The sequence below is a fragment of the Aulonocara sp. 'chitande type north' Nkhata Bay genome, linkage group LG7, assembly GCF_057382095.1.
Source record: "Aulonocara sp. 'chitande type north' Nkhata Bay isolate Kocher_YH1m ecotype deep benthic linkage group LG7, A_spYH_male_GT1.1, whole genome shotgun sequence".
Taxonomy (NCBI): Eukaryota; Metazoa; Chordata; class Actinopteri; order Cichliformes; family Cichlidae; genus Aulonocara; species Aulonocara sp. 'chitande type north' Nkhata Bay.
The window spans coordinates 22416765-22429385 of NC_141350.1; the positions used below are offsets into that span (position 1 = coordinate 22416765).

At 38.8% G+C, this 12621-nt stretch overlaps 1 protein-coding gene across 1 annotated transcript; it reads right to left on the reverse strand.

Annotated features, from left to right (window-relative positions):
- Positions 1-1113: 1113 nt before the first annotated feature.
- On the reverse strand, positions 1114-12071 carry alkbh3 (alkB homolog 3, alpha-ketoglutarate dependent dioxygenase). Its single transcript, XM_086299425.1, has 10 exons — positions 11957-12071; positions 9772-9857; positions 9453-9562; positions 9322-9356; positions 9137-9184; positions 8359-8462; positions 5837-5925; positions 5380-5589; positions 4924-5019; positions 1114-2518 (listed from the first exon to the last, which is right to left on the reverse strand). Exons 2-10 carry the CDS (start codon positions 9845-9847, stop codon positions 2399-2401), a joined length of 888 nt encoding a protein of 295 aa, XP_086155551.1. The 5' UTR covers positions 9848-9857; positions 11957-12071; the 3' UTR covers positions 1114-2398.
- Between the last annotated feature and the right edge of the window lie 550 nt (positions 12072-12621).

Sequence of the window (12621 nt, forward strand, 5' to 3'; positions counted from 1 at the left end):
CTTTTCACCGCGGCCTTGTATCTTCTCTGTCTGCAGTCTGTCTTCTTTGTTTCTACCTGTGGCCTGTTTCTGTCAGTGTTTCATTGTATAAATACAACTTTATATATCAACAAGGCTTTTCTTAATTTCCTTGGTCTTCATTTTTATGTGTGCATGTATGTATATGGGGGAGATATTTGGCTTTAAAGGGATAAAGGATAATTCTCCTTCACCTCCACTGCTTGCATGCCTCCATGTCTGGTGGGCCACACCAAGATGTGTGGAGAGGAAATGAGGATGTACAAACTCTTTCCCTTTGTGAGAATCTGCTTTGTCATCTCCTTTTTTTCTCACGATTCTTGGGCTACACTTGTGGATTCATTGAGTCGGCCAAAAAAAGGCTCACTATTATCTATTATCAGTTTATGTTCAACCTGCTTCTGTGTCCTGTGTTTGGGCCTTCTCATTCAACAACAGGACAACAATCCTTCCATAAAAAGTTACTAGTAAAATGTTAATACACAGAATGTATCCCTAATTTATTATTATAGTAGTTTTATGTCCAAACAAAAAAAATCAGGAAGATAGCTTAAGTATACAGAAAGCTCAGTAAGAGCTGTAACCACACAGGGTCAAACTTTTAGCTTTAGGACTTTGCCAACAATTCCAAAAAGTGACATGGATGGCAGCATACCATTTCCCTGTGTGCTGCTTGGTGCATCCTTGGCTATGTGAATCTGCCTTGTGTAATGCATTTGAGATACCTGTATCATTTGCATGACCATGTTTTTAATGCCTCTTCTTTTTTTGGATGCTTTCATCGAATACAAAGACACAAAAGCAATTCCTCATCAAGGTAGCATTCATGTATCTGAAAAAATGAACAGAAATGTTACAGATGCTGTGTCTAAAATTTTTTTTTATGTAGAATAGACATGCTCCATCATAGTGGTTTTATGACTGTGAAAAGTAGATGCATTCTTGGCCTTTGACAAGTGCAACGGATGGTAGATGGTACAAGGGTAGAAGTGAACCTAATCCGAACCAGGTTTCCAGAGACGTGAATATTGAGAGACCGTAAAATTAACCAGGACAGAACCTGACAGACAGAAAACACAACAAACAACAAAAAAGGGCCTGTAAGTTTTTTTTATTTACCAAAGAAGAAGTGTAGTTTGCAGGTTTTAGAACTTATGTTCATTCAAAAGCAGGAGCAGGTGCTGATATGAGAACCATCAACGAATAGCACACATGCATAAACATTTTAACAAACTTTGGGTCCACCTGTAAACTCCTGACCTGATTAACTCTGAGATGGGAAACACAAGTTTTGGTTCCCAAACTTTAACCGATCAGTTATTTCAATAAACTCCAAGAATTCATAAAATGAAAAAAAAAGACTGATCACTGCTCAGTGTCTTATATGTCTAAAGTTTCCTACAGATATATGACTGCTACACTAATGCAGGGTAAATGATTCATTGTGGAGGAACTGCTGACAACCTGACAGCTGCCTTAATGTCAGTGCAGTCAGTCCTATAAAGAAGGAGAATGTACAGATTTTATTTTGACCTGATCTGTCTTTTTTCTGAAATGGAAAACCCAGTTTCCGTCATCTCTATGTGAACAAACTCAGAGTTTTTAACCAAACAAGCTGAACCACAACATACAACAGAGAAAGGAACAGTTGAGGTTTCCAGCAATCCCCAGTGATTTATTACCAAATATACATTCATTTGAATAAATAAATTCCAGAATCTAACATTGTAGTGTTCCCTTGACTTTGAACATGTTTCAGCAACAATGCAAAATGAACTCGCTCTTTAAGAGACTCATTAACTTTTATTCAAAAGAAAAATAAAATGCATTTCAGTGGTTGTGGCCACTTTACTTCATTCTTCTCTTTTTGTGGTAGCTCTTTATAAAAAGCTCCAAAGATAGAAAGCTTTAAGTAAATTTACTTAAAGGACATTTCCTTACAGTGAGTACTCAGATCTTGCTTTAGGACAAACTTTTCAATAACATGGTACTATTGACATCACACATTTTGGCTTCAAACTAAAACTCAGCCTAAAAAATGTGGCTCAAATGAAAATTGAACAAAAGGTCAAGTTAAATCAAATAAACGTACGTAACTCACCAAAGCAATATTCAGACCAAAGAGATGGATGTTGTTGGAACTTGTTCTCATTCACAGGGCTGGTGTGGCTGTTATTGTTGTAAAAGGGGCCATTTGGCTCTTCTGATATAATACTAATATCAGATAATCTTGACTGCTCACAACACTGATATTAATAATCACTTACACAGTCTGGAAATCCAAGCAGAGCCGTTCACACCTCAGATCTAGCACTCTGTTTGAAATGTAGAATCAGAGTTTCTTCAGCTTCAAGTACCCGACTCTGAGGAAGATTTACAGTCACTTGGCTGTGAATCGCATTTTGGTACCCGGCCTCTGGACCTCTGGCTCCGGGTAGATAGTTCTGAAGGTCAAGTTGATGCGTGGGCCCCTGTCATGGTACTCTTTAGCCACTTGATGCTGGTGGGAACAGAGAGACTCATAAGCAACATATTTAAAAGTTACACTACATTTTTATGAAAGAATAAATGAGCAATTAACAATCTTGGGCAAGTATTGCTCTATTAAGTTTCTATTAATGGGCAACATCTACAAATTTTCCACTAGAATCAAAAGAAAGAAATGTATGAATAGCCATGAGCTAGGCCAGCTATATTTTGTTCTATGTAGAAAAAAAGAGTGTAAAGTGATAATAGACAAATCTGAGAAAACAAACGAACAACAACACAAGTATACAGTCCGGAGAAACACCATCAGACATGGAAAAGTCCGATTTATTCACTTGTGCAAAGCCAGCACTACTACCTTTTGCACAAGAAAATAATGGCCTTCATACATTTTGTGCAGCTTGTGGACTCAACGACACACACAAGTGCAGAAACACCACTACACCTCCATCAAAATCTGAGAAGGAGGTGCAAGGTTTGCTTATACACAACAGTGTGAAAAGAAAAAAAGAGCTACGTAAACACAGAATGATTCCTGTATCCATTTTCAAACACGTGAAGTACTTTAGCAGGACTGATGGGTTTAGTTAAATATTTAGCCACCACTTCTAAACCTTGCTCCGTGAACCAGATGGTTTTGTTAGGCCAACCATGACTGCAATAATGGAGATAGAATTAATGTCTGAAGTGATCTTTTTCTTGAAAGAGAGTAATGAAGCCCCTGTTAAGTTACTCAGGAGGGTGTCGTCATAAAACACCTGTGACCTTATCCTCTCCTTCTTTCAGCTCAAACCTTTTTCATCTCCTTGCCCCAACTTGTATCTCTCACTCTCTCACCTCACTTAGTTTTTAGTAAGTGAACATTGTGTAGTGGAAAGTTGAGGATAGCTCCATTTGGAGCCCGTCCTGATTTATATCAGTGGTATTGTTTTGATCATTGAATTCCTCTAGCGGTGGACAAAACTTGTTTAAATTTGCTTATGTAATAAACCGTTTTATATATGTACAGTCAGGTGGAATTTTTTTTCTCCACACAACTCTGTATAGTCCAGTGAAAATATGAAAGTGTCCTTATTGCTTTCATAGGAATTAAGAGCCAAGTGTGAGCGTCTCTCCAAGCGTCTATGTTTTGCTATGCATCCTTGAACAAAGTTTAAAAAGATACCTAAACAGCATGGCCCATTTTACCTGCTCTGCAAACAGATTTGGCCATAATGAAATTCAAGCAGCTGTAATATGCTATAATAACTCATTCTCATACCTGAGTGTGATCCAGTTATTTTCAACAGAACCCAGCTACTCTCTCTGTTACATACACAAGAGCCTTGCACTCATATAAATCTGGCTGCTCTGACTTTGATCGTAAAAAAAAAGAAAAGAAAAGAAAGAAGACTCTCATTAGGTTGAAGCCTTACTCTTCTCTCCAGGCCTCTCCATTCATCCTTGTTACTGGTTGTCCAGGCAAGAGGAACCTGACTGCCTTCACCACACATCTATATGCTCACATGGTGAGTCAGAAGCACTAACACTCCTCTATCGCACAACAGCGAGGAGACTATTCAGTGTGAATGTCCAGTGTTTCATTAGAAGTGTTTTTTTCAAGGTTGCTGTTTTAATAATAACTTAGTTTGTGCAAGAAAGATAATTTACAAAAGCATCACAGTACAAAACTATATGTAAAACAGGCTGAAAAGAACCTTAAAAACAAACTATCAGTGTTCTTCTGTTATCTGAAGATGTATGTTGTTCATTTTGACAGTAAATATAGTATAATGGATAAAATCATTGTTACCAAGCAGGTTAATTAGGTCCAACAGCTAAGCCAAACATTGAAGTAATAATATGTGAGTTTTATATTTTCATTTTTCTGCACTTTATCCTTACAAATGGAACACAGGAACCAACTCATAATATGTGTATAGTTGATTTCTAATATGTAATGTGAGTTAGCTAACAAATAAATCTGGCAACGTGTAGTGCAGGGGTATCGAACTCCAGGCCTCAGGGGCCTGTGTCCTGCAGGTTTTAGATCTCACCCTGGGTCAACACACCTGAATCAAATGATGAGTTCATTAGCAGCTTCTGGAGAACTTCAAGACATGCTTAACCATTTAAATCAGCTGTTTTGGATCAAGGACAAATCTAAAACCTGCAGGAAACTGGCCCTTGAGACACCCCTGGTGTAGTGCGAATGACCCGGCACCTTAATTTCTGCCTGAATCTATCCTGTAGCTGGACTCTCTTTGAATAAAGCTTTGGTCATACTCACTGAAGACCCAGCAGCTTAGTAGCGATTACTATTACACTCACACTCACTTTTTGATGACAAAGTTTACATCACTCAGCCCTAAGCAAACCTTAGCGGGCTTGTAGAGCGTGATCAAGGCTTGACTTTATTGCCTGGCTGGTGGAGCCTACCTGCCAGTCGTCCTGTGTGGCTCCTTCCATCAGCAGAAGTGTGCCATGACTCAGAGGAATCCGAATCCGCTCCACGTAAGTGTAGTCACCCTTCTCCTAAAGGACAAAAACACACAGTGCAGTCCAAAGGTTAATCTTCAGTCTATATGCAAACACCTAATGCTGATGCTTTGCTTCACACAGTTTGCAAAGCATCTCATTTTTTTGGGCATCGAATGTGAAATGTGTCCATTAATCTGCTTCACTCTTCCTCCCAAGTTGTACTGTTTCCTGAGGCAGATCAAATGTGTCCATCTAACTTTAATGCACAAGGAGATTACTTCTGATTGGATCACTTCCCAACTCGTCTTGCCTTTCTTCACAAGTTAAGTTAGTTGTGAGACGATCTCATCTTACCAGAATACTTTCATCTTGTTTTTATTATAGTTAAGAATGAAACCCAGTGAGCTAACTCACCGGTGGAGGCTGCTTGCGGAGACTGAAGACTCTGGTGTCGCCCAGACTAAGAGAAGCAATAGTTGGCTTGGGACCCAATGAGGCTTCGTCGTCACTGTGCCAGCCAATGCTGTCATGGCCATCCCGATACAAGTTACACAACAGGGAGTTGAAGCTACATCCAGTCGCATGCTCCACTGCCTTGCAAAGGTTTACCAGCAATGGATGCCACTTGGAGGAAAAAGCAAGAACAATACGCAGAGTTCAGCAAATGAATGTATGACAAAAGGATAGAAAAACAGAATGATGAATGAGGAAAATGAAAGACTCAATGTTAAAATAATATAACAAAAGCAAATATTTCACTCTGTTTAGATCAATTTTTATTCTCCCTACAATTAGACTACAAACCAAAGACTTTGCCAGAGATTGTGTGAAAAAAAAAAATTCTGTCACATTTTTGTTACAGTTGTCAAACCTGCATGTTTGCAGCCATTGTGGAGCGAGCATAGGTATATGGGAGCTCTCCATACCAGCAGGTCAGCCTGGGTTCCTCGTATGCTTCACCTGGACCAGAATACACGCACACATCCAAACAGATCAGGAAATTGCCCAGATTAAACAAGAGACAAAAGTTTTTTTTGGTATTGCACAGTGGGGGACACATTTCTGTGAATATTTAAAATCTGCTGATATTTGATACCCAGTCTTAGTGCACACACACACACAAAAATAACGTGGTTATTTGAAAGCTTAAATAAAAGAGCTGTGCTAGTATTTCCGGGTTAATAACAGAAATTTTATCTGATGCACACTGTACCGGGCCCCTACGGTCCCTCCTGCATGTGGTTGGTCCACAGGAAATGTGTCCATGTGGCTCTTTTGAGCTGAGCCTGACCAGCACTGCAGGCTAATTCCCAACCATCAGATGCTCATTGACAAGGCCCACCCTTGGGTCTGGCTCCGTTAACCCTAATCTGAGTGTGGTACACTGGCCCACTGGTTTTTCCTACATAAAGGTCTTGTGAATCGCACTTCGTCTGTCCCTTCATCTAGAACCAATTTGCCTTGGGAGACCCTACCAGGGACAAAATGCCCTAACAATATGGGACCTAGGATCACCAGAGTACACAAACCCCTCCACCACAATGATGTGGTGATTTGTGGAGGCAATCAGGTGGCAGTCAAAAGCGGGGGACTTGGCGGTCTGATTCAAACTTGCTGAAACGGGCTTTGGGTATATGGAACACCACCTCCCATGAACACGAAGAAGTCTAAGCTACCGCTTCAGGTGGAGAGATACTGGCTAGATATGGTAAGGCTTGCCTGAACACACAATTACAACCAGTCTCCTGGAGAGGGGATGGATTCTGTTTCACTCTGGAGTTGCACCTTAGTGAGAGGCAGGGGTGGGTACACTTGTAGAAACAAGCTTCCATAGCGTGGCTTTGCTCAGCTCTAGGGATAGAGTGGGGGGCTCGGCCCTTCAAGAGTGTCTTGGAGTAGAGCTGCTGATCCTCCACATCTAAAGGAGCCATTTGAGATGGGCATCTGACCAGGATGCCTTATGGGTACCTTATAGGTGAGGGAGAAGGCAGACCCAGGAGACACTGGAGAGATTACACCTCTTGGCTGGCTTGGGAACATCTTGGTATTCTCCCTAAAGAGCTGTAGGATGTGGCCAGAAAGAGGGAGGTCTGGGTGTTTCTGTTTAGACTGATGTCCACAACAACCCAGACCCAGATAAACTGCAGAAATGGATGGATTGGTCTTTTGAGTATAAAACACTCAACCACTCAAACCCCAATCCAGACCTCTGCCTGTGGACAGTTTCATAGAGTAAACCATCAAATCAATCTCTATATTGCGTCAGTAATTTGATGAAGGCAATTCAGTCAGGGCAGAAAACTGACAAATTTGTTCTTACTGGATTTTCTTTCAGTGTCTAACAAACATGTACAATAATCGCCTGTTTTGTCACTGGTTTTCTAACAGGGGTCACGTAAACATCTAAATCCAATTTCTCTGTCTTCCTCTGTGGGTCTGAGTGTACCTCCCTTTCTTGGGAAACCAATAGTTCTCTTCCAAGAAACAATTTTTTGCCTTCGGTGTATTTTGGCCAGCCGTCTGGTATCAGAATACGGTGAAACCAAAACAAACTGCTTGAGCAGCCATTGCTTTTTATGGTGCTGAATTATTACATTATTATTTATCAACTCTCAAATGCCAGAAAGATAAGCAAAAGCCAAACCCATTCAAAGTATCCATTTCAAAGTTGTGAGACCAAATGATCGGAAAAACTGAGTCAGTGCATTTAAAGGTTGTTTTAAAGCAGGGCAGGATAAATGAAGGAGTGGTGATACATTAAAGAGCCAGCCACCACTTCTTTTTCCACTCTTCCTTAACCCAAACATTGATGATTTCACACCCTGTGTCTGTGGTGAGTGTTTGGAAATCATGACCACTTGTCTTCATCATTCTGTTTGTTTGCTGTGTAGCTACTGCAGAATTGCACAAAAGATGGACAAGAGCCAGCTGAGAGAAAAGGACGATTGTGAGGCAAAGTCTGGCTTCATCTCAGCACATTCCCCTGTATATCGTCTGTCACCGTATATGGAATACAATGTGAGTGTTCTCAGTGTCAGCTTTTTTTTCAAAATAAAGTTCATACACAAATTACCACATGAGCAAGGCACCTAGTTGGATTTGGAAAACTTTGCATTAAAAAGCTATAATTTAAAAAAAAGAGTATATTAAACAATCACCCAAATCTATTGCCAACAAAAAGTATTCTGTTATTATTTAGAGATCTTTAAGTACTTTTAAAATACATGTACCGAAAACTGTTTTAAAAGGTCACCACTGCACATACATGAAACAGGAACAAACCTGAATCCAACAGCAAACTTCCTGCAGTGGGGAATCCTTCTTTACGCTCCTCTCTACAAACCACAAACTCACATTTCACCTAGTTTACAATGTTAAGAAACCAGTGCTCACCTTGTCTGTAGTTGGTCTTTTGGGACCATGGAAGCTCTGCAAGCAGCTTGCTGAACATCCAGTCGGCCTCTTCTGGGGAGAGAAATCCAGGCAGCAGCCGCAGCCTCGACAGATGAAAGATAAATAGACACAGACTAAATCCCCATAAACATAAAGTAAGAGTATACAGTATGTACTTTACCCTGGTTTTCTAAGAGTTTAAAGTCTGGGCATTCCAATTATTTCTGTAAGGCATAAAATTCCTCCTTAACAATATGAACGTGTAACCTTAAATACACAGGGAAAAGGCTCTTGTGTAAAATAGTAAAATTTTTCAACATCCAGATCAAATAGCAAAATCAAATGACTGACAGTTACTTTTGGTTTATTATCCACTACAACCATTCTGTTAAGCTCACAAAATGACCTGCTGAAATTCAAACTGAACCTCGGTAACAAAATACAGACTACAATAACATTGTCTCTCTGTAAATCAGATTTTTCTAATAACAATAAAATCAAAATTGACATGCTAAAAATCTATGTGAAAATAGCCTAATTGTACCTTCCACTATATAATAAAGCACAAGTTATGAAATATACTTAATTATTAAAAACAAAGCTCATTTTATGTGTTTTACTGGGGACCATAAAGTAAAAAGCATGACTTTTATTAAGAAAAAGCATATTTATTATGCGACCACTGCCACCTAGTGGATTTAAAACTCAGGCACTGATTTGTGCAATGTTCAATAAACACACATTCAGCTATTTTCCATTTAATTGTTTTTTTACACACCTGGACACCCCTGATGGTCCATGGCTGATCTCAAAATCACCTGCCTGTCTGACCAGAACAAAATGAATCACGTTAAAAGTATGTAGTAGAGGACTCACTAAGCCACCTTAAAAATTGTGTGATTAAAAACGTTATCTGTCATAAAAACAAAGCTGTGGAAGTAAAGATTGAAATTAGTAACTTACTCTATCATCTTCTCTGGTGGCACATCTCTAATTGGCTGCAATAAAGGAAAAAAAAATAAAAAGTAGTATCCTCACATTCATTTTTATTGGCAGCAAAGACTCATTTTGACTTCTTCACGTGGACAGTCTACCTGGGAGGGCTGGAGAAACTCAAAGGTTTTAGTTGTTTTCTGAGGCCCAAAACCCCAAGAACCAGAGGCCACGTTGGCATTTTTGGATTCATTGCAATTTGGGCCTGCACCTGTTTAAAAAAACAGAATAAAAATCTTGTTTCCTACGTAAATGTCAGCCCAATTTATCACACTTATTTAAACACATAACTGTATTTCATAAGAGAGGAAGAAAATTCCTTATATATATATATATTTTTTATCTACCTCTATGAATGACCTGAGCTGGCAAAAGCATGCAAATCCTGCATTTCACAGTACACACTACACTTTGATTTACCTGTTGGACTTGAGTGTTTTGGCAGTCGTTTCGCCCAGCAGCCCTGAACTCTGGCACGCTGACGCTTATCTGACATCACATCAAGTCTATGATGTGAGAAAGAAGAGAAACAGATTCATTCACAACTATAGGATTTCTTTATTTGAACACAGAAACTGGCTCTGTACACGCCATATCATAAAAAGGAATTCACACAAACTGACATTAGGGAAGAATCGAGAACAGTTCCTAACTAAGAACCAGTTCTAGATTATCTTAGCTACCTGACTCTAATCTCAAGCTTATCAAGCTTTTTAGTCAATGCTGGCATGTTTTTTTTGACAGCTGTACATTGCAAAACGGGAATGTCAAACATTTGACAGTGGAACGTTTTCACGCATGTGAGCCTTTATTCTATTCAGCAGTTTCAACACTGTGAGATAATGAGACAAAAACAAATCATGAAGAGTCAATATCAGAACTGATAAAGATCTTTTACAACCAGAAGTATTTGGACAATATTCTCCCACCTGTACAACACCACACTGGAGTTCAGTTCATCTATCAAGATTTCCTTCTTTAATTCAAGGGGCTTAACAAAAATACAGCATTAAAAATTTAGGAGTTATAGCTTTTTAAATGTTTTTCGTATATATAGCCCCCCAAAATTAATTGGATAAATTAATACAATTGTAAACATAAGGACTGTTTTTAATACTGCTTTATAGTTAATGACTGTCTTAAGTCTAGAACCCACAGCCTTTGAGAGCCACCTTCAATTGCTGCTTGGTTGTGGGTCTCCCAGTCTTCACCTTTGTCATCAGTAATTTAAAGTTTCCTCCAAGTGTCAGGTGACTGACTAACTCAGCTTTTGAAGAATATTTAATTTCTTTTCCTTGAAAAACTCTTGGGTTGCTTTTGCGGGTTATTTTGGCTCATCATACATTTGCAAGTCCTGACCAGTTTTGCCGCATTTGGCTGAACACGAGCAGAGAGTATAGTCCTGTACACTTCACAATTCATCTTGCTATATGTACCAGCAGTCACATTAACAATAAACACTAGTGACCCGGTTACAGTGGCAACCATACGTGCCCACACAATAACATTATCTCCACAATGTTTTACAGATAATGTGTTATGCTTATAATCGTGAGTTATTTCTCTTCTTCTGTTCCCGTCATTCTGGTTAAGATTGCTTTTATGTGTTCGCAGAATTCTTTTTAGCTTAAGTGTGAAAGCTGTTTTAGATGTTTTCGGACAAAGCCTGATCTTGTTTTTACGTGCAACCAGTGATTTACACCTTGTTGTAAATTTACATTCATGAAGGTGACTCTGGACTGTAGACTCTAAGTACACCATTGACTGAGATCCATAGACCTACCTCTGTGAGAATTTTCTACACTTGCATCACTCTTTCACACCACATATTGAGAGTTCCAGAATAAAGACATCATATGCAAGCAAGGAAACAACTCCAGAAATGTTATCTTCTTAGTCCATCATGAGATGAGAGAACAGACTTCACCTGGCCCTGAAACTGCTTATCATCCATTTGTCCAATTACCTTTTAACCTCTGAGCAACTTTGTATAAAAAATGGCTGTAATTTCTGTATAGTTACCACAATCCAAAAAATCTAAATTTCAATCACGTCTTCATAATTTTATTTAAAATCCACTCTGCCACTATCCAAATACTACTCTATAAGTCGAACGGAGAATGGCACTCCTACTAATGTCTTATCAATGTCTACCCCTGCATGCAGTTTTTTTTCCCTTTATGTGAGTGCGTGGAGTGCTGCTCAGATCTGCAGTCCTTTGTGATGCGTAATCAGATGTTGTGAGTTATATATTTTGTTCGAGTGGTAGTTGTACTACGTTCTTTTCCCTCTGTGCCTAATGAAAAGCACAATTTGTTGGATTTGTCGTAGAATCTTAAGGTTTCTGAGAATAAAATATGCAGCCATCAAATTGAACAAAGCAGCTTTTAATAAATTGTTCGATAATTAAACGAAATAATTTGTCCCTTTTAGTTAAAGGATAATTTCGATAGTAAACTGGCTATTCTTAACTGAAATACTTGATTAGCTTGGTGCTCAGTATACGTAACAAAAAGTTACTTTAAATAACACTTTTTAAATGTCATACTTCGTAAGAAAATACCAGGACTAACTAATGTTGGGGAAAAAAACTTGAATGACTTACCCAAGTGGTCGCTAAAGCATATCTACAGAACTAAGAGAAGATGGGTTTTTTTTTTAATTTAAGCTGTAGCGCTGTCAGCCATGGCAAGAGTGTAACAGGGAAAATAAATCCTACCTGGAACCGAGATGTGAAACTATAGTTCCGTCTCTAGCTCTCCTCTCTCCCGCTCTTTTTTTAAAATATATTTTTAGCACAATTTAATGTGAACTATGTCACGAATAAAACTAATAATACATTTTTGTAGAACACATAAAAAGTGAACGTATATTAACACATGGACACAATGAACGTTTCTAGACAGTGAGAATTAACAATTTAAATAAATCATTTTAATTAGTGACCATCATTCATTAGAATATCCAAATGGTGCAGGTGAAGGCAAGACAGTTGTCAATTAATAAGCTTCCCTTTTCAAGCTTAATAAGATTGGGCTTCAAAATGTTTTTAGGATAAGGCTTGATTAGGGGACTATGCTTTAGGCATTAGACTTTCCAGGATATTCTGAGCCTGTCCACTTTTCATTCTCCTTACAGGGATTCCCGTTGCATGCCTCCAACAGATCCGTGTTCCTGAACTTAAGTTACTGGCACATGATTTTTCCAGGGTCCATTCTTTCCTCTAATCATATTAAGAATTTGCTCATAGGGAGCACATATTTGGTAATA